The 20,614-nt window shown below is 62.7% G+C and overlaps 1 protein-coding gene across 4 annotated transcripts in view; it reads left to right on the plus strand.

The window, feature by feature from the left end:
* RASA3 (RAS p21 protein activator 3) overlaps positions 1-20,614 on the plus strand; it is a 122,698-nt gene that overhangs the window by 90,146 nt on the left and 11,938 nt on the right. For 2 of the 4 annotated variants that reach the window (XM_070048522.2, XM_070048524.2), the window contains 12 exons: positions 1,208-1,312; positions 1,721-1,877; positions 2,485-2,633; positions 4,013-4,127; positions 6,390-6,464; positions 6,959-7,082; positions 9,114-9,220; positions 9,836-9,913; positions 10,885-10,962; positions 11,902-11,975; positions 15,349-15,455; positions 16,223-16,305. In XM_070048522.2, coding sequence (XP_069904623.1) covers positions 1,208-1,312; positions 1,721-1,877; positions 2,485-2,633; positions 4,013-4,127; positions 6,390-6,464; positions 6,959-7,082; positions 9,114-9,220; positions 9,836-9,913; positions 10,885-10,962; positions 11,902-11,975; positions 15,349-15,455; positions 16,223-16,305 — 1,252 coding nt within the window. Of the gene's footprint in view, positions 1-1,207; positions 1,318-1,720; positions 1,878-2,484; positions 2,634-4,012; positions 4,128-6,389; positions 6,465-6,958; positions 7,083-9,113; positions 9,221-9,835; positions 9,914-10,884; positions 10,963-11,878; positions 11,976-15,348; positions 15,456-16,222; positions 16,306-20,614 lie in introns of all 4 variants that reach the window. The other 2 variants (XR_016212641.1, XM_070048523.2) reach the window with 2 other exon arrangements.

Below are 20,614 nucleotides of genomic sequence, written 5' to 3' on the forward strand. Positions count from 1 at the left end.
GGGTGGGGGGTGGTACACACTGTCCGTGTGCGCCCCAGGGTGGGGGGTGGTACACACTGTCCGTGTGCGCCCCTGGGTGGGGGGTGGTACACACTGTCCGTGTGCGCCCCTGGGTGGGGGGTGGTACACACTGTCCATGTTCACCCCTGGGTGAGGGGTGGTACACACTGTCCGTGTTCGCCCCTGGGTGAGGGGTGGTACACACTGTCCATGTGCGCCCCTGGGTGGGGGGTGGTACACACTGTCCATGTTCACCCCTGGGTGGGGGGTGGTACACACTGTCCGTGTGCGCCCCTGGGTGAGGGGTGGTACACACTGTCCGTGTGCGCCCCTGGGTGGGGGGTGGTACACACTGTCCGTGTGCGCCCCTGGGTGGGGGGTGGTACACACTGTCCGTGTGCGCCCCTGGGTGGGGGGTGGTACACACTGTCCATGTTCACCCCTGGGTGAGGGGTGGTACACACTGTCCATGTTCGCCCCTGGGTGGGGGGTGGTACACACTGTCCGTGTGCGCCCCTGGGTGGGGGGTGGTACACACTGTCCGTGTGCGCCCCTGGGTGGGGGGTGGTACACACTGTCCGTGTGCGCCCCTGGGTGGGGGGTGGTACACACTGTCCGTGTGTGCCCCTGGGTGGGGGGTGGTACACACTGTCCCGCCTGCTCCTTAGCCTAGGGCCTGCCTTTCCTCCTCTCTTCGTGTGCTGAGCTGTGCTGTCTCCACAGGCGTCACTTGGTTGCAGCCCAACTTTAAATTCTTTTGGCTTCAGGCTGCATTCCCCGGGCGTGCCAGCTGTGAGCATCCCCTCCACCCCGTCCCAGGCCCCTGGAGGAAGTGTTGCTGCTTTTCCATCCTGAGCTTTGAACCCAGAGTGAGGTCTTAGTTTCTGAATGTGGCCTGCTGTGGCATGAAACCAGGCTGAGTCCCCGGTGTGTCCTGGACACTCATCCACCCTGGGAGGCCCAGGCTGCCACTCGTGTCCCCTTCTTGGGTGAAGGGGCAGGTGCCATGGGGCCCCAAGTGCGGCAGGTGACTGCACCAGCCACAGGGCCTGCCTCCACCTCCCTCTGCCTTTGCCTTCATGTTGGCTGCAGGGCTCTTTCCCCTGGTGCACAGCTGTGGCGGGCATGCTCGGTGTGGGCGTCTTCTCTGCCCGCACTGCCTGCCTCGGCTCTGACCTCGGGTGAGGCCTGTGCCCTGTGGTTTCAGAGTGGACCTCTGGAACGCCAGCAACTTGAAGTTTGGAGATGAGTTTCTGGGAGAACTGAGGGTGCCCTTGAAAGTGCTGCGGCAGTCCAGCTCCTACGAAGCGTGGTAAGGTGGGCACAGCCTGGGGCGAGGGCACAAGCCAGGGGAGCACCCCCAGACTGCGGGCTGAGCCCTCACAGCCGGCCCCTGCTCCAGCTCTGTGCATAGCTCTGACGCATGGTGGCGTGGAGACGTCCTGCTTTCGCAGCAGGTGCAACCGTGCAGGATCACAGCGGGCGAGAAGCAGTGTGAGCGGCAGGCCTCAGAGCTTTGAAGCAGCAGCAGGGCCCAGCCCTGGGCAGACGTCCGCTCGGCCCAGCCCTGTCTGTGACTGGGTGGGCTCCTGGGGAAGCCAGAGACCAGTGATACAGAAGGGCCTTGCGATACCCCTCCCCTGGCCCTGCCTCAGCCGATGACCATGACGCTGCCTGAGGCAGGGGCCACCTCACACTGTGGTCCCCTCCTTCCTGCCAGGTACTTCCTTCAGCCCCGGGACAATGGCAGCAGGAGCCTGAAGCAGGATGGCCTGGGCTCCCTGAGACTGAACGTGGTTTACACAGAGGACCACGTCTTCTCCTCCCACTACTATAGCCCGCTGCGGGACCTGCTGCTGAAGTCTGCGGATGTGGAGGTGGGCTCTGCCCCCAGCCCAGGCCCCGCCCTCCTGCCCCGCCCCTTCCCCAGGCCCCGCCCCGCCCTCCTGCCCCTCCCCTGCCCTTTGCCCAGCCCCACCCTCCTGCCCCCAGCCCAGGCCCTGCCCTCCTGCCCCGCCCCTGCCCATTTACCCAGTCCTCTCCAGCCTGTCCGGCCCCACCCCTGTGCCCCACCTCCTGTGGGTGACTCCCCCCCCATAGTCCTCCTGTCCTATTTCCCTCCTGGGGAGGGACACCTGTGTCCCCTTTGCTGGGTGCGCTCAGGCCTGCAGTTAGAGCCGTGGGAACCCCTGACTGTGACCCTGACTGTGGATTCCTCTATGCAGGAACCTCAGTGCATCTGGGTCTGGGGATAGGGAAGGCACAGGTGCCCCCACCCCCTAGGACACAGCCCAGCAGTGGCATGCCCTCATCAGAGAGCATCCAGTGTTCCTGAAGGTTGGCAAGGAGACAGCCTGAGTGGTCACTCTGTGTGGGGTGCAGGAGTCTGGGGGCCTCAGGTGCTGTCCTGGAGCAGTGCTGACCTAGAGGAGACGGTGCTGTGGACTGCAGGAGCCCACCCCATTCACGGCTCTCTTGCTACAGCCTGTCTCTGCGTCGGCGGCCCACGTCCTGGGGGAGGTGTGCAGAGAGAAGCAGGAGGCGGCCATCCCTCTGGTGCGGCTCTTCCTGCACTGTGGCAGGATTGTGCCCTTCCTCAGTGCCATCGCCAACGCCGAGGTGAAGAGGACCCAGTGAGTGCCCTGCCAAGACCTCTCCCAGCAGGGGCCCTGGGGTCAGGGAGGGGGGTGACGTCCAGGTACAGGGGCCCTGGGGTCAGGGAGGGGGGTGACGTCCAGGTACAGGGGCCCTGGGGTCAGGGAGGGGGGTGACGTCCAGGTACAGGGGCCCTGGGGTCAGGGAGGGGGGTGACGTCCAGGTGCAGGGGCCCTGGGGTCAGGGAGGGGGGTGATGTCCAGGCGCAGGGTGACCTAGGGATCAGGGAGGGGGGTGACGTCCAGGTGCAGGGAGCACTGGGATCAGGGAGGAGGGGTGACGTCCAGGTGCAGGGGGCCCGGGGTCAGGGAGGGTGACGTCCAGGTGCAGGGGGACTTGGGGTCGGGGGGGGGGGTTGATGTACAGGTACAGAGGGCCTTAGGGGTCAGGGCGGGGGGTGACGTCCAGGTGCGGGGCCCTGGGGTCGGGGGGCTGACATCCAGGTGCAGGGGCCCTAAGGGCCAGGGAGGGGGGTGACGTCCAGGTGCAGGGGCCCTGGGGTCAGGAAGGGGGGTGATGTCCAGGCGCAGGGGGACCTAGGGGTCAGGGAGGGGGGAGTGATGTCCAGGCGCTGGCGGACCTAGGGATCAGGGAGGGGGGAGTGATGCCCAGGTGCAGGGAGCCCTGGGGTCAGGGAGGGAAGTCACATCCAGGTATAGGGGGACCTAGGGGGTCAGGGAGGAGAGAGTGATGTCCAGGTGCTGGGGGACCTAGGTGTCAGGGTGGGAGAGTCACGTCCAGGTGCAGCGGGTCAGGGAGGCAGGAGTCATGTCCAAAACCACAGCCAGGTGCAGGACCTGCAGGAAATAAGGGGAGGGCAGGCTTGCCTGGAAACTGTGTGCTCTGGATTCCAGGAGTTCGTGGGAGCAGGAAAGGGACCGCTGGACTTGAGTGTTCTGGGCACCAAGTGTTCGGGCACTTGTGTGAGTTTATCCTGTCAGTCCTTTCTGAGCTTGCTGAGCCCCTCTGTGAACTTGGGTTTCCTCTCACACTTGCATGTTTTGAGTTTCTGAACAGAGTGTCCAGAGTAAGTGCAGGGAGGTAGGGCGGCTTGGGCTTGGCCTTGGACCCGGCCCTGAGCTCCAGGCTCTGTCCTGAGCCCGCGTCACAGGAGAGGACTGCACAGTGGACGCTGCAGCCCCTCCAGAATGCACCCCTGTGGGCTGCCATGGTGGGGGCAGCCTCCCGAGTGCCCACGTCCCTCTGCACGGACAGGGGGCACGTGTCTGTTGTGTGACACACAGCCTTGTGGGTGCAAGGGAGAGCCCTGGAAGGCACCTGTGGCCCCCAGGATCCCAGACAGGCCCTGCTACTTCGGTGCCTTGCGGCAGGAAGTCATTCTCAACTCTGTTTCCAGGGACCCCAACACCATTTTCCGAGGAAACTCATTGACATCCAAGTGCATCGATGAGACAATGAAGCTGGCAGGCATGCACTACCTGCATGTCACCCTGAAGCCCGTCATAGAGGAGGTGTGTATGTGTGGGGTCAGTTTACAGTCACCCTGAAGCCCGTCATGGAGGAGGTGTGTGTGTGGGGGGGGGGGGGTCAGTGTGCAGTCACCTGAGGCCGTCATAGAGGTGTGTGTGTATGTGTGGGGTCAGTGTGAGATCACCTGAGGCCGTCATAGAGGAGGTGTGTGTGTGTGGGGTCAGTTTACAGTCACCCTGAAGCCCGTCATGGAGGAGGTGTGTGTGTGTGTGTGTGTGTGAGTGTGCAGTCACCTGAGGCCGTCATAGAGGTGTGTGTGTGGGGTCAGTGTGAGGTCACCTGAGGCCGTCATAGAGGAGGTGTGTGTGTGTGGGGGGGGGTCAGTGTGAAGTCACCTGAGGCCGTCATAGAGGAGGTGGGGGGGGTCAGTGTGAGGTCACCTGAGGCCGTCATAGAGGAGGTGGGGGGGGGTCAGTGTGAGGTCACCTGAGGCCGTCATAGAGGAGGTGGGGGGGGTCAGTGTGAGGTCACCTGAGGCCGTCATAGAGGAGGTATGTGTGTGTGGGAGGTCAGTGTGAGGTCATTGTCACTGTGTTTCCAGTCTCCCCACTCTAAAAACTGACCTAACTTCTTAGGTTCACCATTACTCCAAAGAGGTTGTTCCCTGGATACCCTCTTTCCCCAGGTGGTCTGGGTGCCTGGGCTGTGTGGCTGTCCCTCCCAGGACCCAGCTGTTCCAGTCAGGCCCTCCTTCCTGGTAACCCAGTGTCCCTCACTGACCCCAGTGGAAGGCGCTTGGCCAGTGTGGTTAACAGTGCGTCCTTCTTTGAGCCACGTGTCCAGTCGTGGCAGCGCTCACGGTGAAAGTGTCATCCATGTGAACTCCTGTGGTTCTGCGGATGAACTCTGTGCATGGAGGCCACCCCCCCCAGCTGGGCGGGTCACCGTCAGGGAGTCTGTGACTACCATCAGCTGGGCGTGTCACCGTCAGGGAGGCTGTGACTACCATCAGGTGGGCGGGTCACCTTCAGGGAGGCTGTGACTACCATCAGCTGGGCGGGTCACCGTCAGGGAGGCTGTGACTACCATCAGGTAGACGTGTCACCATTAGGGAGGCTGTGACTACCATCAGCTGGGCGGGTCACCATCAGGGAGGCTGTGACTACCATCAGCTGGGCGGGTCACCCTCAGGGAGGCTGTGACTACCATCAGGTGGGCGTGTCACCCTCAGAGAGGCTGTGACTACCATCAGCTGGGCGGGTCACCCTCAGGGAGGCTGTGACTACCATCAGGTGGGCGTGTCACCGTCAGGGAGGCTGTGACTACCATCAGCTGGGCGGGTCACCAGCATGGAGGCTGTGACTACCATCAGGTGGGCGGGTCACCGTCAGAGAGGCTGTGACTACCATCAGCTGGGCGGGTCACCCTCAGGGAGGCTGTGACTACCATCAGGTGGGCGTGTCACCGTCAGGGAGGCTGTGACTACCATCAGCTGGGCGGGTCACCAGCATGGAGGCTGTGACTACCATCAGGTGGGCGGGTCACCGTCAGAGAGGCTGTGACTACCATCAGCTGGGCGGGTCACCGTCAGGGAGGCTGTGACTACCATCAGGTAGACGTGTCACCATTAGGGAGGCTATGACTACCATCAGCTGGGCGGGTCACCCTCAGAGAGGCTGTGACTACCATCAGCTGGGCGGGTCACCGTCAGGGAGGCTGTGACTACCATCAGGTGGGCGTGTCACCATCATGGAGGCTATGACTACCATCAGCCGGGCGGGTCACCAGCATGGAGGCTGTGACTACCATCAGCTGGGCATGTCACCAGCATGGAGGCTGTGACTACCATCAGCTGGGCGTGTCACCAGCATGGAGGCTGTGACTACCATCAGCCGGGCGGGTCACCAGCATGGAGGCTATGACTACCATCAGGTGGGCGTGTCACCATCAGGGAGGCTGTGACTACCAGCTGGGCGGGTCACCCTCAGGGAGGCTGTGACTACCATCAGGTGGGCGTGTCACCAGCATGGAGGCTGTGACTACCATCAGCTGGGCGGGTCACCAGCGTGGAAGCCGCCCCCCGGGTGGACGTGTCGCTGTCTGGGAGCATCCTGTGGCTCTCTTGCCCTCCCAGGCCGTCTCCTTGGCCTCAGAGACCAGGCATGTCCCCCATGGTGCGGCCCCCATCGTGCGGCCCTGTGCTCGTGGCTGGGCATGGGGCTGGCTGTCGTCTGAGGTGCTGCCATCCCACATTGGTGAGTCTGGGTACCCCTGCCGGAGCCCTGGCCTCGATGTGCTTCCAGATATGCCAGAGCCACAGGTCCTGTGAGATCGACCCCGTGAAGCTGAGAGATGGCGAAAACCTCGAGAGCAACATGGTGAGCTCACTCCTCACTGCTGCAAAGCGCACTCCTGTGTCGGGTCCCAGCCTGTGGCTGCAAGGCGCTGTCCCTCCCCAGGGCTCCAGGGGGGCAGGGAGAGTGTGCCTGGCCCTGGCTGCAGGTGCGTGGTCTGTCCACGCTAGGGAAGAGACAGCCTCACTTCTCTGTCCACTGAGGCCTCTTCCTTCTCCTGTGCACTGACCCAGCCTGCTCCTCGTCTCCACGCACACATCCCCAGCCAGGGCCTCCCCAGCCTGCCCTGTCGCTGGGCCTGGGCTGAGCAGAACTCCTGATGCAGCCCACCATACCGCCCGTGAGGCAGGGAAGGGTGGGTCCCCCCAGGAACGGTTCTGTGCACCATGCATAGCAGCAGCTGGGATATACGGAGACCGGGCAGTGTCCTGCCGCCTGCTGCTCTCTACCTGAGTCCCTCGCAGGCGTGGCCAGCATGGGCCACCTCGGCCATGGTGTCTGCTGTGTGCTGCTTGCAGGAGAACCTGCGCCAGTACGTGGACCGCGTCTTCACTGTCATCACCAAGTCTGGCGTGAGCTGCCCCACCGTCATGTGTGACATCTTCTTCTGCCTGCGGGAGGCGGCTGCCAAGCGCTTCCAAGGTGAGTCCTTGCAGCCCTCCCTGGTGCGTGACAACCATGCGCTGCCCAAACCCGCTGGCCACGGCGGCTTCAGCAAGAGCCCAGACCTTGCTTTTGTAGGGCTAAGTCCCTCTGCCAGAGCCCCCATTCCCGTCTGTTCTGATCTGGCGAGAGCACCCGAGCCCCAGGACCAGAGGCCATAGGGCCAGCTCTCCTGGGAAGACTCGCTCCCCTGTATCTGTGTCTGTGCCCCCTCTCGCTGCCCCGTGGGGCCTGCATCTGTGCCCCCTCCCACTGCCCCGTGGGGCCTGCGTCTGTGCCCCCTCCCGCTGCCCCGTGGGGCCTGCGTCTGCGCCCCCTCCCACTGCCCCGTGGGGCCTGCGTCTGCGCCCCCTCCCGCTGCCCCGTGGGGCCTGCGTCTGCGCCCCCTCCCGCTGCCCCGTGGGGCCTGCGTCTGCGCCCCCTCCCGCTGCCCCGTGGGGCCTGCGTCTGCGCCCCCTCCCGCTGCCCCGTGGGGCCTGCGTCTGCGCCCCCTCCCGCTGCCCCGTGGGGCCTGCGTCTGCGCCCCCTCCCGCTGCCCCGTGGGGCCTGCGTCTGCGCCCCTCCCGCTGCCCCGTGGGGCCTGTGTCTGTGCCCTCTCCCGCTGCCCCGTGGGGCCTGCGTCTGTGCCCCCTCCCGCTGCCCCGTGGGGCCTGCGTCTGCGCCCCCTCCCGCTGCCCTGTTGGGCCTGCGTCTGCGCCCCCTCCCGCTGCCCCGTGGGGCCTGCGTCTGCGCCCCCTCCCGCTGCCCCGTGGGGCCTGTGTCTGCACCCCTCCCGCTGCCCCGTGGGGCCTGTGTCTGCGGCGCTGTCTGCTCGTCTGCAGCTGTGTTTTCAGGACTTGGGCAGAGCCATTGTCAAGCACTGCAGGTGAAAGGAGGAAGGGCCGAAGTGTGGGAGACACGGGCACAAGTGGTTTCCCTGTGACCTGCCATGGGTCTGGGGGTTCCTGCTTCTTTGTGTTGCCGGCTTCTGGAGGGAGCAGGGCCCTCTGCACCCCATGAGCCTCCTGAGAGCAGGGCAAAGCGTCCCCCCAGCCAGGGAGCTGCTTCACAGAGGCGTGGGGACTGCCTGGCTGTGCCAGGTCCTGCCTTCCTTGTGGCAGAACCAGCCCTGCTGGCCTCAAGCACAGCTGTGCAGACGGCAGGGCAGCCCAGTATTGGCCTCACCAGCTGAGGAGCCCCAGGCCAACTTTGAAACAAGACAGAATGTGTCCCCTTGTCCCCAGATAGCGCCAGCATCCACGACAAGTCCCCTTGAGTGTCTGTGAGTGTGACAGCTCCACCACCAGACTGCACTTTGTGGCCGTGGTGAAGTCACAGATGGGGACAGGGACAGGGACACAGAGACAGGAATATAGAAACAGGATCACAGAGACAGGGACACAGAGAGAGACACAGACAGGGACAGGGACACAGAGACACAGGAATACAGAGACAGGATCACAGGGACAGGGACACAGAGAGAGACAAAGACAGGGACAGGGACACAGAGACACAGGAATATAGAAACAGGATCACAGGGACAGGGACACAGAGAGAGACACAGACAGGGACAGGGACACAGAGACACAGGAATACAGAGACAGGATCACAGAGAGACAGATGGGACACAGAGAGAGGGCAGGCAGAGGGACTGGGTGTGGCAGTTGGTGCTGTGGTTGAGATGCCACTTGGGGCACTCGCATCCCCTGGCACTGCACAGGTTTGAGTCCTGGCTCTGATGTTGATCCAACCTCCTGCTGACGTACACCCTGGGAGTCAGCAGTGATGGTTCAGGTTCTTGGGTCCCAGCCACCTGTTTCTGAGACCTTGCTTGTACTCTTGGTTCTTGGCTTTGGCCAGCTGTTAAGAGGATTGGGGGAATGAACAAGCAGATGGGAGATCTGTCTCTCTGCCTTTCACATTAAAACAAATAGCTTTTTAGTATAACTGAGGACCACCCTTTTCTGAGGGATCCTCGGGAGGACCAGGGCACAGGCCTTGGTGGGACAGCGCCCCTGTCTCTGTCCACAGACGACCTGGACGTGAGGTACACGGCTGTGAGCAGCTTCATCTTCCTGAGGTTCTTTGCGCCTGCCATCCTCTCCCCCAATCTCTTCCACCTGACGCCTCACCACACGGTGAGTGAGCCACCAGTGGCCCTTGTGAGCCAGCCCACACTGGCCAGGCCCAGGGAATTGGTCCTGGCTCAGCCTAGCACCCTGGCTCATAGCGGGGTCTTGCTGGGCAGGGGGGATATGGCGGTCAACTCCATCCTGTCTGGAGCACAGCTGGCCTTTCTGCTGACCCTCCCAGAAGCAGCTGTGTGGGTGAAGGGAGCAGCAGGACGGGGCCCAGGCTCTCAGCTGCTCTCTCACCCCCCCCCCCCCGAAACAGGCATGTGCTCGCTCATTCATTCAGTTGTCAGCCTGCGTACATCTGAGCACGTGCCGTGGTCCAGGCCCATGTCTATTTTGCTGGGAGTCCCCAAGCCAAGGGGACCTGCGTGCGGGCCTGTTGTTTCACTGTTGAAGTCAACCCTCCAAACTGGAGTCCAGGAGAGGCATCCACGGGCGGGGTCTCGGGAGCCTCGGGGCAGGCACACCCGGCAGTGCTTCCCGTGGGGGGTCCCACACGTTCCCCTGAATGCTGGTGGGTCTGGGGCAAGACCCTGCCCCACAGCAGCAGCGAGACTGCGCCCCTGGCTGTGGGACTCCGCAGTCGGTCACAGTGCCACCCCCTCCTCGTCCCCGCAGGACCCACAGACATCGCGGACCCTGACACTCGTCTCAAAGACCATCCAGACGCTGGGCAGCTTGTCCAAATCCAAGTCTGTGAGTCTCAGTCCACGTCTGCTGACTTTCCCTTCGGAAGCCGTGGCTCACGGCTACAGGGAGAAAACACCATGAGTGCCGGGGCTGCCTCCCAAAGCCTGGCCCACCGCTGCCTCTGTGTGCTGGTGCCTGTCCTGGGCCAGCTGCTGCCAGGAAGCCTCGTCCATCTAGCCTCCTGCCTGGGCAGGGGGCCGAGCCCCACTCACCCCTTGGGTGATGCATCTGCATGTCCCCTTCATTGTCTTGGGCTGGCTGCTGCCAAGGGGCGGGGGCCCCATGAGGCTGCACCAGGCCTCCTGCTGCCCAGGCCCCTAAGCCCTTTCCCCAGGGCTGATGCTGGCATTCACAGAGATGGGCAGCAGACTCCATGCTGCAGGCTTCCCAGTGCTGTTCAGGGCAGGGCAAGGAAGGGGCTGCCCGGGACCCATGGCTGCCCTCCACCCCGTTGTTCCTGCACCTTGCAGGGCTACAGGCAGAAGCCAGGGCTGGAGGGGGACGCAGGACCTCCGGGGCCGGCACTGGATTCCCCTGAAGTGGTGGAAGGTGCTCCCAGGCTCCTGCACACCAGCCCGCCCTGTTCTGGGGTCTGCACGATGCCCACCCCATTCCCACACCAGGAAACCACAGAGTTAGGGTTAGCCTTAGGTGAGAGCCACACTCATGGGACTGGAGCTCAGGCCTGGGCTGTGGCTCCCTGTCAGCTCCAGGACTCCTGGCCTGGGCCCCAGGGCCCCAGCAGACGCTCTGGATGCTGGTTTGCAGTGCCCACGTGTTGGTGACGTGCACTGAGGGTTCTGGGTCCTTGGGACTCAGGGGACTCAGCAGGAGCTCACGGGCACCCTGGCCTGGTGTGTCCTGGGTGCTCCTGCACACTCAACGTCGGGCGAGCAGAACTCGGGGCTGTGGGAAGTCCTGCCCTGGGCCTCCGCCTGGGTCCTGGCCACCATCCCAGGCAAGCTTTTTCCTTTCAGGCCAGTTTCAAGGAGTCCTACATGGCCACATTTTACGAATTCTTCAATGAGCAGAAGTACGCAGACGCAGTGAAGAACGTAAGTGTGACACCCACCGGTGCTGCCTGGTTCCTAAAGCGGGGTGCATGCCCTCAAGGGGACACGGTCCAGGGTCTTCTCCATCCTGAGCCACCTCTGCCCCCCGCCACGCTCAGGGCTGTGGCCACCACCCTCCCTCTGCCAGCCCTGTCTCACCTGCGTGCCCCAGCCCCTCCCCTTTTGGTCTCATGAGTCTTCAGGTCTCCCAGGCCCAGCCACCCACCCCCAGTGCCTCTGAGTCAGGGCCACTGAGCCAGGAGGATCCTCCCTGGGGTCCCACAGCTCCTCCTCCATGGTTCCAGAGAAATCTGGGATATTTCTCTTTCAGAAATCATCCACGCTAGGGCCGGCAGGTGGCCTAGGAGATGGGACTGCAGTCAGGACAGCCGAGTCCCACAGCAGAGGGCCTGGGCTGGAGCCCAGCTCTGCCCATGACTGCGCTCCCCGGGAGGCAGCAGTGAGGGCTGCAGTACTCGGGCCTCTGCCACCCACACGGGAGACCTGGATTGAGCTCCCAGCTCCTGGCTTCAGGCTGGCCCAGCCCCGGCTGTCGTGGGCATTTCGGGGGGTGAACCAGCATATGGGTCCTGTCTGTCTCTCTCTCTCAAATGAGTCGATAATGTTTGAAAATCTTAAAACCTGTGGAGCTCAGAGCAGCCCTCAGTTGGGCAGAACCAAGCGAGTCACGAGCAGTCAGAGCTGGGAGGGCACCAGGTGAGGCGGCCTTGGCCACACCTGGTAGGAGGTAGTCGGGCCCTGGTGGCCTGTGCCTCCCATCCCTGCCAGGCCCCCGAGAGCCACTGTTGGACAGTTCTGGAGCCTGGCCACACTGGGGTAGAGCTGCAGGCTGGGGCCGGGCCCCCATCCTCCGTCCACCGTGAGACACAGGTACTTGGCGTGTCTGTTTCTTTTCTAGAGCTCTGATTTCTGCCCACTCAGTTCTTAGATTTGATCTCCTCGTCGGGGAGAAGAGACCCCAAGAGCATTGAGCAGCCCATTCTACTGAAGGAAGGGTGAGCCCCCGGGCCGGGAGGGAGGGAGGGCTCCGGGCCGTCACAGCCACTCGTGGTGTGCAAAGCTGTACTCTCATGGGCCTTCCGGGCTGTTGGCCTTGGGGTGTGAGCTCTGCTGGAGGAGGCCTCAACTGTGACCACTGTCCACTGTTCTCTGTGGACTCTGTAGGGTGACAGGAGAGGTGGCCAATCTCCGTGGGGAGATTCCTGCATGCTCGCCCTGGCACCCCCTGCACCCTTAGTCCTGAGGCCTTGCGTGGGCTGCCCACTGTGCCCCAGATGGTCCTGTTGTGGGTGCTCTGTGTCCTGTGGCCCTGAGGGCTGGTGTGTCCTCCCTTGACCTCCATGCGGGGCCCCAAGTGTCACGTGTGCCTCACCCTGTTCTGTGTGAATTCTGACGGAGCTACCCAGGCTGCACTGACTCCTCCGTGGCCAGCTCCCAAGGCTGGTCAGGGCTCTGGTCCAGCCAGCTCGGCCCTGTTTGCTGCAGCCAAGGCCACCCAGGAGTCGCCAGGGGATGCAGCCCTGCCTGCAGATTGTTCCCTTGGCCGTTTTTCTTCAAATGCCTTCATCTGCCTGCGCCACGTGATCTGTGTGACGTGTGTGGTGCTGTGTACAGCACGTCAGACAGGTTCAAGCTGTCAGAGCAGCGAGTGTGTCTCTGCCCTCGCTTAGCCCAGCACCCTCAGGTTTGCACACCTCATACTGGGACCTCCGCGACACAACCACGCCCCACAGGGCTCACCTTGAGGTTTGGTCCATTGAGACTCTCAGGTGCCCACCCTCCGCCTTCCCTAGCTCTGCCCTCAGCGCACCTGCAGTGCCCTGTAGGATGGGTCTGGACCTCAGCTCCAGTGGTAGCGTTCCTGGTGTGCTCATCCTGGTGGTTGCCTGTGCCATGACCCACATTCCCCAGGGCTCGCCCTGTGCCGAGACACTCTGCCCGTCTACTGCCTCACCATGGCCCTCACGCCACCACCTCCCGGCACTCAGGACCTGGGAGTCAGAGTCCTTGTGAGGCCTGAGGCTTCCTGTACCTCCCAGGAGTGGCCCCCACCCCCAGCGCCAGCCACAAACAGCCCCGAGCACTGAGGGCACCCTCGCTCATGGCGGGGTTGTAGAAATGCTGTAGTTCTGTCGGATTACACGAAACCTCCCGCCTTGAGGCTCTAAGAAAAGCAGGTATCACAGAGCCAATGCAGCTGAGGCGTTTATCACACTTTCTGCCTCTGGTTCTGCGTCAGGACCCTGCGTCCCCCAGAAGCCGCCCTTCCTCCAAGGACACAGGGCCCAGCAGGGCCTGCTCTCGGGGCGCCCTCTGGTGTCCAGCTGTGTCCTCACCGTGCTCCTGGGCTTGCTCAGGCTTGCAGACTGACAACACCAGCACTCCTCTGTGTGCCCACCGCTGACCCGGTCAACTCCACTCTCTGCCCATTGCAGACCCAGTCAGCTCCTCTGTGTGCCCACCACAGACCTGATCAGCCCCTCTGTATGCCCACCACAGACCTGGTCAGCTCCTCTCTCTGCCCATTGCAGACCCGGTCAGCTCCTCTGTGTGCCCACCACAGACCTGATCAGCCCCTCTGTATGCCCACCACAGACCTGGTCAGCTCCTCTCTCTGCCCATTGCAGACCCGGTCAGCTCCTATCTGTGTGCCCACACAGACCTGATCAGCCCCTCTGTGCCCACCACAGACCCAGTCAGCCCCTCTGTGTGCCCACTGCAGACATGGTCAGTCCCTCTCTGTGCCCACCGCAGACCTGGTCAGCCCCTCCGTGTGCCCACTGCAGACCTGGTCAGCCCCTCCGTGTGCCCACTGCAGACCCGGTCAGCCCCTCCGTGTGCCCACTGCAGACCTGGTCAGCCTCATTTCTGCCCTCACTGCTGGATGCTGTTGCAAGGAGAAGCTCGCCTGAACAGCACATCAGTACATGTCCTTGTTACTTCACTGTCCTGTCGCAGCTCTGTCACGGGGTGGCCTGTTTCCTGGCTGTCGGCACAGCATGCACTACTCTGCCCATCCTCATCAGCCTCGCCCTGCTCTTTGGTTTTCCTCTGTCCTGCACTCACCTGTCGATTCCTTCCACTCCGAGCTGAAGAGTCTGGACAAGGGCCTTGGGTCAGGGCAAACCTGGTGGGCTCACCTGGGCAGGGAAGACAGTGACAGGCTCCCAGACACCCTGAGCCAGCCTGTGCGCTGGGCCAGGCGAGCCTCAGCGTCCATCCACCGGGCCAGGCCGAGTCCTCAGTGTCCATCCACTGGGTCAGGCCGAGTCTCCAGTGTCCATCCACCGGGCCAGGCCGAGTCCTCAGTGTCCATCCACTGGGCCAGGCCGAGTCTCCAGTGTCCATCCACTGGGCCAGGCCAGTCCTCAGTGTCCATCCACTGGGCCAGGCCAAGTCTCCAGTGTCCATCCACTGGGCCAGGCCGAGTCCTCAGTGTCCATCCACTGGGTCAGGCAGAGTCTCCAGTGTCCATCCACTGGGCCAGGCCAGTCCTCAGTGTCCATCCACTGGGCCAGGCGAGCCTCAGCGTCCATCCACCGGGCCAGGCCGAGTCCTCAGTGTCCATCCACTGGGCCAGGCCGAGTCTCCAGTGTCCATCCACTGGGCCAGGCCAGTCCTCAGTGTCCATCCACTGGGCCAGGCCAAGTCTCCAGTGTCCATCCACTGGGCCAGGCCGAGTCCTCAGTGTCCATCCACTGAGCCAGGCCAAGTCTCCAGTGTCCATCCACTGGGTCAGGCCGAGTCTCCAGCGTCCATCCACTGGGCCAGGCCAGTCCTCAGTGTCCATCCACTGGGCCAGGCCGAGTCCTCAGTGTCCATCCACTGGGTCAGGCAGAGTCTCCAGTGTCCATCCACTGGGCCAGGCCGAGTCTCCAGTGTCCATCCACTGGGCCAGGCCAGTCCTCAGTGTCCATCCACTGGGCCAGGCCGAGTCCTCAGTGTCCATCCACTGAGCCAGGCCAAGTCTCCAGTGTCCATCCACTGGGTCAGGCTGAGTCTCCAGCGTCCATCTACTGGGCCAGGCCGAGTCTCCAGTGTCCATCCACTGGGTCAGGCAGAGTCCTCCAGTGCCCGACACTGAGGCTTTCCAGGGCTACAGGGACCCTGTTGTTTCTGTAGCAGCCCTCAAGGCACATCTGCTGCCTCTGCTGTTGGGAGTTGGTGTGGGTGGCAGGAGGACCAGGTCTTGCTGAAGCACTAGTTGGCCACTGTCACTGCCCAAGCGTGAGCTGGCTCTCGGAGGAGAATCCAGCGTCGGCCTCTGGTTTCACAGACCCAGGAAGGGGGACTTGCAGCTGTGGGCAGGGAGGCCGCATGGCAGTGCCTGGGCTCGAACGCTTGCCAACCGCACGCTCTCTGCGGCAGGTTCATGATTAAGAGGGCGCAGGGAAGAAAGCGCTTTGGGATGAAGAACTTCAAGAAGAGGTGGTTCCGCCTGACCAACCATGAGTTCACCTACCGCAAGTGCAAAGGTAACAGCCCAGCTCTGTGGCACAGTCGGCTTGTGGCTGGGGGAGCTGGTGTCCTGGGAGACCCAGCTGCCAGACCCCAGGATGGGTCGAGGTGGGGGCTGGGGAGGGAGGGACTTGGTGTCCAGGAAAGCTGCTTCCCCCAGAGCCGGGGAAAGCTGTGAGGTCCCTTTTCCCACCAGCGTCCTTGTCCTGGCTTCAGTCCCTGCCCCTGGGCCCTGCTTGTCCTGAGCTGGACCCAGCTTGCCTTCCTCTTGCCTGGCTCTGTGGCCACAGCTGGCCCTGAGGCAGACACTGGCGCTCCTGAGGGCCAGGGGCTAGCCTTGGGGGAGGGGCTGTGTGTGGGAGGGTCTCTTGAGCACAAGAGCGTGGCCGTGGTCAGCTTGGCCCTGCCACCCCCTGGGAGAGGCCAGGCGCAGGTGCCAGTGCAGGGCCCAGGGACTGAGGGCCCGCAGTGCTCTGTCGTCCTGTCTGCTGTTTCTTCCTGGACCTGCAGTGGCCAGATCTAGACTGAAACACTGAGAAAGCAACGTGTCTGCATAAAGTGTTTCTTGGAGGCACCGTTGAGAAGGCGGGATTTGGGCCCTGCCTGGACAGGGTGAGGGCTCCAGCCCGTGGCTGCGAGGTCCGCTCAGCCAGTGCCTCCTTGAGGAGGAGAGCCCGGGTGCCGCCCTCGGCAGAGCTCGGCAGAGCTCGGCACAGGAGCCGGGGGAGGGGCAGACTGAGCAGAGGGCCGGCACGGGCACCGCTCAGGCCCCTGTCTGCTGCAGGAGACCAGCCCCTCTACAGCATCCCCATCGAGAACATCCTGGCCGTGGAGAAGCTGGAGGAGGAGTCCTTCAAGATGAAGAATGTGAGTGTCCCACCCGCGGACGCCAGCACCCCCTCCCCCGGCCCGCTCACTCTGGTCCCGTCCCCCTCAGCCAGGCCACTCGCGGGCTCACCCTGGCTGAGTGACTTGCATCCAGACCTCACGCACGCACGCAGCCCGACACGCCTGGGGTGGAAAGTGCTGGAAGGTGGAGCCTGCACTTGGTGGCTGCGTCCTGGTGGCTCCTGGGGCCTCTGTGAGAGGCGACTGACGCTTTGTCACATTGGCTGACCTCCAGCTTACCGTGTTAGGAGAACGAGGCGTCCCCACGCACCCTTCCCTGGACTGTGTCCCGGCGGCCTGGTGCCGTGCACTCACCTTGCAGCGAGTCCTGGTGCATAGCCAGGCTTGGCCGTCGCCCGTGTGCTCCACAGCTGCTGCTTGTGCGCCGGCCGGGCTCTGCCACAGGGATCACTGTCCCCCTGGCCTGGGACTTCCGCAGCTTTCCTCACTCTCCTGGCCTTGCTGTCTGGCAGCTACTTTATAGCTGCCTCAGTTCGCGGTGTCACCATGGTGTGTTCCGATGACGCTGTACCTGGAGGCAGCCCGGTGGAGGAGGCAGGCCTGTGTGTCACCGAGGCACGTGGTGCATGCGGCCCTGGGGCTGCGGCTGCAGTTGCAGCTTCTACTGCAAGGCGCCGTCAGTGATGGATGTAGCAGGGTGTGCACGGAAGGGATTGGGCAGTCCCTGGAAGCAGGGAGGCCTCAGACCTCAAGAGGGCTGGCGGATTTCACTCCAGGAACGGCCAAGGGGCCTGGTTAACAAAAGGTGCCGGGTGGTTGTGTGCAGACACTGCGTTGAGAAGCACAGAACCCGGGCTCAGCCGGGGGCCTCCTCAGCGTGCTGTGGCCCCTCAGCCCCAGGCCCTGGCCTCAGTGAGCCACTGCCACTTCTTAGGGACGTAGCTCAGAGCCCCAGGGCTGCTCTCTGAGGTCTGCTCCTGTAGTCACTGAGGGTCACACACGGGGGAGCTGCTGAGTGCACTGGTCGTTCCCTGGCCACACAGTGTCCGCACACCGGCCCCAAACGTAGGAGCTGTGGTGTCGGTCGGTCTGTGAGATGAGGATGTGGGCGGGAGTAGCTGCCTCACTTCGGGGGCAGGGCGGGGCTGGAGGGGCCCAGGGTGGGATGTCCCTCCTGGTCCCTGCCCAGGGCACAGGCATGCCGGCCTCTGCCTGTGAGCCTTCTGCAGGTGTCCAGGCCACCTTTGCTTAGGCAGGGCCAGCATCTCCAGAGCCCTCTCTGCTCTGTCCAGTGGACGGCCCTGACTGAACCACAGAGGGAGCTGGGGGTGCACTAGTGGCTTGTGGTCCCTTGTCCTGCATGGCTGTCACACAGGCTGAGGGGCTGAGGGGGCCCCGCTGGCCCGTTGGGGTAGACGCTGGTCTCAAGGCTGGCTGTGCCTCTGGAGGTTTCTGCATTGTCCTGCTTTCTCCCCTGGTTTTCTGAACATGAATTTTATTTTCTGTTAACCTTAGATGTATTCCTTCTAAGTCACCTGGGGTCTTTTTCACAAGGTAGGCTGTGAATAATAAATGCTAGTTAAAACTGGAAGTCCCTCATCTTCACACTGTAAGTGGAGCCCAGCTCCGTGCCCAGCTGTGCCTTCTAGGTGTCCTCCCCGGCTCCAAGGCCCAGCTATGCTGGCCATCTGGGTGTCCTCCCCAGCTCCAAAGCCCAGCTGTGCTGGCCATCTGGGTGTCCACCCCAGCTCCATGCCCAGGTATGCTGGCCATCTGGGTGTCCTCCCCAGCTCCATGCCCAGCTGTGCCAGCCATCTGGGTGTCCTCCCCAGCTCCATGCCCAGCTGTGCTGGCCATCTGGGTATCCACCCCAGCTCCATGCCCAGGTATGCTGGCCATCTGGGTGTCCACCCCAGCTCCATGCCCAGCTATGCCAGCCATCTGGGTGTCCACCCCAGCTCCATGCCCAGCTGTGCCGGCCATCTGGGTGTCCACCCCAGCTCCATGCCCAGCCGTGCCAGCCATCTGGGTGTCCACCCCAGCTCCATGCCCAGCTGTGCCGGCCATCTGGGTGTCCACCCCAGCTCCATGCCCAGCTGTGCTAGCCATCTGGGTGTCCACCCCAGCTCCAAGGCCCAGCTGTGCCGGCCATCTGGGTGTCCATCCCGCTCCATGCCCAGCTGTGCTGGCCATCTGGGTATCCACCCCAGCTCCATGCCCAGCTGTGCTGGCCATCTGGGCGTCCACCCCAGCTCCGTGCCCAGCTGTGCCGGCCATCTGGGCGTCCACCCCAGCTCCGTGCCCAGTTGTGCCGGCCATCTGGGTGTCTACCCCAGCTCCAAGGCCCAGCTGTGCCGGCCATCTGGGTGTCTACCCCAGCTCTGTGCCCAGCTGTGCCGGCTGTCTTGGTATCCACCCCAGCTCCAAGGTCCAGCTGTGCTGGCCATCTGGGCGTCCACCCCAGCTCCGTGTCCAGCTGTGCCAGCTGTCTTGGTGTCCACCGCAGCTGCAGCAGCCACGGGAGCCCCTTAAACACTGTGGTGCTGCTGCTGTGTCCTTACCAAGGGTAGTGCACACAGGACAGACCCTGGCACTGCGCCATCCTGAGCTGGGATGGTGCCTGTCCCTCTGTCCTGCCCTGACCTGCACAGTGGACGTCACAGGATAGCTCAGGGCTGTTGTGGCTGATGAATTGTCCGGAAAGAGCGACACTTGGGCCTATGCAAGCTCAGTTCATCTCCTTCCAGGTGATTGAGTGTTTTTACTGTATTGTCAAGGAAAAGTCCAAACAGAACCTTGTGATAGATGTGGCCAAGTGTACAGTGTGACCCAGTGTACAGTATGGTCCAATATGCAAGTGTGACCCAGTGTAGAGGTGTGACCAGTGTACAGTATAACCCAGTGTACAGATGTAACCAGTGTTACAAGTATACAGTGTGACCCAGTGTACAGTATGGCCCAGTGCACAGGTGTAACCAGTGTACAGTATGGTCCAAAATACAAGTGTGACCCAGTGTACAGTGTAACCCAGTGTACAGATGTAACCAATGTAGTGTGACAAGTATACAGAGTGACTCAGTGTATAGTGCGGCAAGTGTGAAGGTGTGACCCAGTGCATTGATGTAACCAGTGTAGAGGTGTAACCCACTGTACAGTGTGACCAGTGTACAGAGTGTTCCCGTGTATGATGTGACCTAGTGTACAAAGTGACCCAGTTTATAGGTGTAACCCAGTACACCAGTGTGACCCAGTATATGATGTGAGCAGTGTACAGTGTACATCACACCCAGTGGATGGTGTGATGAGTGTACACAGTATACAGATGTGGTCCAGTTTATAGTGTGACCAGTGTATATGTATGACCCATTGTACAGATGTGACCCAGTGTATGGGTTAGACCCCATGCAGTGTGGCCAGATGTACCATGTGACATAATTTGGAGCCCGTTGCCAGAAAAGGACCTTGCCCTGATGAGGTCTGGAGGTGGTCTCAGTGTTGGGGACAGTTTTGTTTCTTTTCACGTTCACACTGCTTCTTGTGCTTCTTGGGAGCAAGGGCTGTGTGTGGGTGGAACCCTGTCTTGGTCACTGGGGAAGCTGCTTGGCCAGGGTTCTGGTGGCCTGGCAGCCCTGGGCCTGGGGACAGCCAGGAGCCATCCGCAGAACTTTCATGCCGGTCTCAGGGTCATCTCCAGCCATCACCACCTGAGACGAGGCAGTGGCACTGTGTCCCCCATGTCCAGATGGAAAACGGGCTCCCTGGAGCTGGCGCTCCTGTCACCTGTTGGGGGGGTTTACATCCAGATCCCAAGGCACTCCCCAGCCAGCCTGGATCCCCACCCTCTGGCCGGTCTCCAGCTGCTTGCCTCTCTGTTTGCCACCACTGCCCCCCTGTGGGTGTGCCCCCGGAATCGTCCTCAGATCCCAGGGCCTTGCCCCTACCAGGCTCACCTGGAGCAGGCAGGGCTGCTGGCGGTGTCTCCTGGACAAGTTGTGTGTTCCATATGTGGGTGGGGGAGCCCAGCACACACTCTGCTGGTGTTTGCTCATCGAACAGGGCTCTGGGGGAGACCCCGTGCTCGCTGTGTGCAGAAGTGTCCTGGGCAGAGCGGCTGTGCCCGTGTCCTGGGCTGGCTCTTCTCTCTCCGTCAGCAGCAGGCTCACACAGGTCACACAGGGTGGAGCTGAGAGGCCGAGCCAGTGGCTGCCGGCTGCTCACTTCTCACTGGGGCTCAAGAACCAGGTTCTGCCTGTCCTTGTCAGTAAGAAGCTTCTTTGCTGGATGCCAGGAAGGGAGTGAGGCCCTCCTGCAGCTCTAGGACCCCCAG

This window comes from Oryctolagus cuniculus, chromosome 9 (genome assembly GCF_051225735.1).
Source record: "Oryctolagus cuniculus isolate XC-2025 breed Fujian yellow rabbit chromosome 9, ASM5122573v1, whole genome shotgun sequence".
Classification (NCBI taxonomy): Eukaryota; Metazoa; Chordata; class Mammalia; order Lagomorpha; family Leporidae; genus Oryctolagus; species Oryctolagus cuniculus.